Source organism: Vombatus ursinus, unplaced genomic scaffold, assembly GCF_900497805.2.
Source record: "Vombatus ursinus unplaced genomic scaffold, bare-nosed wombat genome assembly UNPS02009205.1, whole genome shotgun sequence".
In the NCBI taxonomy this organism is placed as follows: domain Eukaryota; kingdom Metazoa; phylum Chordata; class Mammalia; order Diprotodontia; family Vombatidae; genus Vombatus; species Vombatus ursinus.
The window spans coordinates 56,499,243-56,505,242 of NW_020948983.1; the positions used below are offsets into that span (position 1 = coordinate 56,499,243).

At 39.6% G+C, this 6,000-nt stretch overlaps 1 protein-coding gene across 1 annotated transcript in view; it reads right to left on the reverse strand.

The window, feature by feature from the left end:
• Positions 1-6,000, reverse strand: part of LCTL (lactase like) — a 116,925-nt gene that overhangs the window by 22,705 nt on the left and 88,220 nt on the right. Inside the window, exons 3-5 of the mRNA XM_027851990.1 lie at positions 5,482-5,645; positions 4,715-4,802; positions 1,431-1,540 (exon numbers count right to left, since the gene is read on the reverse strand). Of these exons, the coding sequence (XP_027707791.1) occupies positions 1,431-1,540; positions 4,715-4,802; positions 5,482-5,645 (362 nt within the window). The remainder of the gene's footprint in view (positions 1-1,430; positions 1,541-4,714; positions 4,803-5,481; positions 5,646-6,000) is intronic.

The window sequence follows — 6,000 nt, forward strand, 5'->3', positions numbered from 1 at the left end:
GAAGAGGCCACCCAATTCTTAAATGCTAACTCGCCAGTACCATGCAAGCAATGATGGTATCTACCAAGCTGGAAAGATTTTAAAGTCAAGGCCTAAGAACAGTACCTGTTGTTCAAAGACCAACCTAGCTAAATTTGGAAAGGTTCTTCACCAGCATGGTTACAGGATGATGAATTTTTCAGCCGAGGTCATGTAAAGGTCTTTGATATTTTTTTGACATTAAAATAAGATCTTCACATACATTTTTGGACATGGCCAATATGGAAACTGGTTTTGCTTAACTATTCACCTTTGTTATAAGGGCTTTCTTTCTTTCTTCTTTCCAAATGGTTTTGGAAAGACAAGGGAAGAAAGAAAATCCTTTATTTTCTTAATTGAAAAAAATATTTTTAAAATGGCCTTCAAATTTGAAAAGATTGTGGACACTCATCTAGTTCATTCCAAAAGGTTCCTTTGGGCTATAACATTCTATGATGACAATTTATAAATGAAGACACTAAGGCTCAGAGCAATTAAGTGGCTAGTTAATAAACTAGCTAGTTAATAACACGAGAGTATTACAATATGTCGAGACAAAAAAAAATAAAGCCTATTCTTTAGCTCATTTTGTTTGAAATGGTTTGAAAGACACCAACTCCAACAAAGTCGCCTTTCTTTACCTCACGTCATATCTCCATTTTTTCCTGTCTATATTTTGTTTGTACATAGTTGTTTACATGTTGTCCCCCATTGGATTGTAAGTTCCTTGAGGGAAGGGGCTGGGGCTTTTTGGTCTTTCTTTGTATCCCCAGAGAGCAGTACAGTCTCTGGCACAGAGTAGGTGCTTAAAAAAATTTGTTGACTTTACCCCCAAACCAGCATTATCTTTCTACTATATAATTATGTGTATACACATACACGAACACACACACATATATTTATTTTAAATCAGGACCCATAATTTCATCCAAATAGGGGATTCAAGTAGAAATTCCCTCTATCAAATGCAAATGGACAATTTTACTCTATAACTTATCGTGTTAGAGAAAAGGCCGGGGAGTAGAAAGATTAAGTAATTTTCTCAAGGGCCCACACCTCATACGTGTCATTGGCACATGCAACAAACACATATGTTTATATGCAGGGTGTCCCAAAAATCTTAATACCATTTTAAGCTTTTAATAACAGGAAAATAAATAATAAATAAAATGGTAACAGGTCCTTAGACTTTTGGGACACCTTGTACACACATGCACAAATACACAAATAATATGTATACATATATGTACATAACCATAGCTCTCATTTTCTCATTTTCTAAGACCCCTGGGCCAAATATCAGTGCAAAGATCTCTTTCAACCCACCATCTGTGAGGAAAATGGACATTTCTCTTGCCTCCTTGTCCATTTAGGTCCTGACTCTACACCCCCTCCCCTATTGTCCCCTGGACCTGTGGAAGATCCCAGTGGTAGAGGGTCACAATAGGTGTGATGTCATTTTCCAAAAGAGTGTTAATGAAATCACTGTAGAACTTGACGCCCTTGCCGTTCACATAGTCTGCTGTTAGAAAGAGAAAAGGAAGCGTGTTATTGGTGGATTTGGGACCTAAAGCTTCCCGTCCTCTTCCTGCATAAGGTCAGAGAGGGTCAAGTCCCTGCTTAAAAATCTCCAATGGTTCCCTCCTCTTGCTTCTAGGATAAAATATAAACCCCTCCTACCTACTCTCAAAATACTGTACTTTCTGGGTCTTGTCTACCTTTTCAGACTTACATCACATTATTACCTTCTTGTATAGTATGGTCTAGTCAAATAGATCTGTTGTTCTCCAAACAAGTCATTCCATGTAATTAATAATAATAATAATAAAAGCAATAATAATAGGTAATAGCATTTATAGAGTGCTATGTGCCAGGTACTGTGCTAAGATCTTTACTATCATTATCTCATTTGATCCTAATAACGTTGTTGTTCATTTCAGTTGTGTCTAACTCTTTATGACCCCATTTGGGGTTTTCTTGGTAGAGATAATAGAGTGGTTTGCCATTTCCTTCTCCAGCTCATTTTACAGATGAGGAAACTAAGGCACACAGGGGTAAGTGACTTGCCAAAGGTCACCCAGCTACTAAGTGTCTGAGGCCTGATTTGAACTCATGAGGATGAGTCTTCCTGACTCTAGGCCTGGTACTCTATCCACTGCGCCACCTAGTGCCCAACAACTCTGGGAGGCAGGTGCTATTATTATCCTCATTTTACAGATGAGGAAACTGAGGCAAACAGAGGTCAAACAACTTGTCCAGGGTGACACAGTTGATAAATGTCTGAGGCTTCATTTGAACCCATGTTTTCCTGACTCCAGGTCCAGCACTGTGTGCACTATGGCACCACCTAACTGTACCATATCCCCCACCACCTTCCATTTATCTCCCATCCCACCAATACGCTTCCTCCTAATCAACTCTTCTTAAACTCCTTGGCTTACTTGGAGGATCATCTGTCTCTAGAGATACCCCTGCTAATTGGTCACGCTCTCCAGTTCCTCAGATTATCTTTTATTCACTTGTTCGTTTACTGTTGGGGCGCAGGGCCTGTTTTTCATTTTTGCATTCCCAGCACCTAGTTCAAGGCTATTCTACACATAAGGTCATTAATAATTGTTCATTGAATGTATAAATTCATGAACGAATTGGGAAAGCACATGATAATAGCCAGCATTTATATAGCATTGTAAAGTTTGCGAAGCCTTTTACAAGCTCATTTCATTTTATCCTCAAAATAGTCTGGAAGGTGGATTCTCTCCAGTTTATCCTGTAGGTATATGTAGGACTGTCTGTAAATGGTTGTTTGCGTGTTTGCAGGTTGTCCTCCCCACCCCCACTTTGATTCTGATTTCCTTGATACCAGGGACTGCCTTTAGTATTTCTCTGTATCCAACATGATTAGCACAAAGTCTGGCATTTAGTAGTGTGTTTATTGAATTGACTTGTGACAAATAGAGTTAGTTATGGGGCATCTGAGGAGGCCCAAGGTGAATTCAGACCTTCCTGACTCCAGCTTCAATGGCTTTATATACCCTGTACCACTCTGTGGCTTCTATTTAAAGCCTCCTTTCTTAGTAAAGGCTTTCTAAGATGGCAAAAAAAAAGCTGAAAATATTAAGAAATAATACTTTTCTGTTGTAAAATCCTTTTCAGACTTCCTTGTTTGAAGGTGGGTTAGGTCAAAGATGAAAGGCCTTTTTTAAAAAAAAATTAATTTGATTTTAGTTTTCAACATTCACTTCCATAAGATTTTGAGTTTTAAATTTTCTCCCCATTCTTCTCTTCCCCATTCCCCAAGACAGTGTGCAATCTGATATAGGCTCTACTTACGCATTCATATTAAACATATTTTCACATTAGTCATGATGTAAAGACAAATCAAAAGGCCTTTTTTAAGGAAATGGATTAAGAGTAGATGTCAGCCTTTTAACCGCGAGTACCAGTAGCCTAATAAAAGCCTTGCCTCCAGAAGTGATTTAAATGACAGGCCTCAAACCAGTCCTCGAGTTAGGGGGATGTCTACCCCAAGCACGTAAAGACTTTCCCTGGCAGAATGGGTGGACAAGAACAACTTATTCCAACAGCCATGAAGGCGGCTGAAGCAGGCGCTGAGGAGCACTGCTTAGAGTTTGGTCAGGCACTGAAGGTGCCAAGGTCGTCCGCTGCACCCTGGGCCATCACCAGTCATCTTGACTTTTGTCCTGGGACTTCAATGACTCAGGAAGAGAAAATGAGGCTGAAGATCGCACAACTCTGCCTCACTTAAATCCAATTCACTGGCAAGTCAAGACATCACTGTGACATCATTGGTCCTCTTCAAAAAATCAAGGACCAACATCTAAGGGCAGTCCTTTTTTCTCCATTTACTAAAGCTAAGGCCCATCCCTCCATTCAGAAAGGAAAAATATGGACCATTGGGAAGAAATGCTTTTCAATTCTTGAAGGGAGAAGGCGAGGTAGGAACTGAGTATTTATTATTATTCTGGAATTTGAACTAAAATTATATTTTAACATATTATGATCTTTTTCTTTTTCAAAATTCCCATAAATTTTATCTCAAATCATCTTGGGGTAGAGAAACATATCTGTGGACATGGAAGAAATATTCCAGTTTGGACATCTCTCTCTCTAAGCTAGAAATGCTTTGATATCAGATTGATAATCAAGTAAATAATTTTTTTCTGGCAGACTTGTGCCTTGCAAAACTCAGAATACAGTGTTTTCTTTAACAGAATGAGTCGTTAAACATTTACTACAGTTGATACACAAAATAGGTGATCTTTTCCTCATCACTCTACCCCAATAGTGGACAGCTGAGTTCCAAAACAGACTGATCTCCCTGAAAATGTTGCATCTAGCCTTTCCCCAAATTTCTTACCTCTTGTAAGTGATACTTCTTTTACCTAGGAGCTGTTAGGTATTACTATTTTTATAAAAGGTTCTATTTACCTGTGGCCTGAACTACAAGAGAATGAGACTTAGCAATCATTACTTTGAGGTAAGCAAAATTTGGAACCTGCTTGTCAGCCAAAGCATGGAACTTTACTAATAGTCCCTTCTATTGCATCTGAATAAACAATAGAGGTGGATGTTAAACAAGCATTTTGACTATGTGTTCTTGTTACCATTTGGTCTTTTCAGGGACTGTAGCCTAATAAGGGCATCATTTCATTGGGGAATGTTCTGACCCACTTACCTTTGACCCCTGTGGGTATCAACCGAGGCCAGGATATAGAAATTCGATAGTGACTAACATTCAACTCTTTCAATAATTTGATATCATCCTGTAATAGAGAGAGGAAGAACTGCTGAGGTGGGGAAATGAGAAAGATATTATAATGTCACTTATTAGGCACAGCAGAAATTGACCTAAAACCCCAGAGAACTATGCCTTGGGTAGCAGAAAATGTAATGGCTAATAGTCAGAGGTGTTGGGGTTTGGTTCCAAATCTTTCAATTGACAGATATGGGGTCTTTAGCAGTCCCTTAGTTCCTACAGTTTCTTCACCTATAAAAAGAAGGTATTTATAATATGGAATGTCAGAACTAGAAGGAACCCAAGATATTATCTCTTCTAACCCATTTCTGTTAGATATAAGGAAACAGACCCAGAGAGGTTGTGACTAGCCCAAGCTTAGAGGTGAAATCAGAACTAGAACTCTAGTCTCTCAATTCCCAGTGGTATTCTACACTCACAGATTTGGGTTTTTTGTGTTTGTTTGGAGGGAGGAGATCACATAACCAGTATGTGTTAGGGGTTGGAATTGGGTCCAGGACTCCCTGGATGAGAAAACCGAGGCTCAGAGAGACTGACTTGTCCAAGGTCACATAGCTAGAAAGTGGCAAAGCCAGGATTCAAATTCAAGTCCAGTTTTCTGTCTACTCCTCTATTCTGTCTTCCCTACCCCTCCCTTCTATCTCTTCTCTTTGAGGGGGAAAGAGTCAGCAAAACCCTATACTCACTTGGGTTTTGTAGTAGCTTTCACAAGATGAATCAGCTGTCTGGTTCATGAAAACCCTCCCCTTTTGGCGATGAGTAAAGGTGTCCCATATGCTTGGGCCTTTCCCATCTTGGTCCCAGGCCCCTTCGGTCTGGTAGGCTGAGCTTCCAACACCCCATGAGAAGCCTATAAACAACAGCCTCTAAGTTGAAATATCTCCTCTAAAGAAGGTAGGGTCAGACCCTTGCTAATTCCTCACACTGGGCACACACCCCATTATCGTCTGAGGAGCCTGCCCTTCCTAGGGTGAGCAGGGATGAGTGGTCAACTTGTTTCTGGAGATGACTGACCCCAGAGCTAGACTACTAAATGTTTAACATTGAAGCTGTATCATTAACATTTTCTGCATCACTTTCTTAAGTCCAGATAATCAACAAAACAATAATCGATTCCTGAATTGTTGTGTTTGCTGATTTCTGAAGTGTAAAAAGTTCACACTGAACAGTGTAGTAATTGGCTCTCCCAAGTCGGTAAGAGCTGA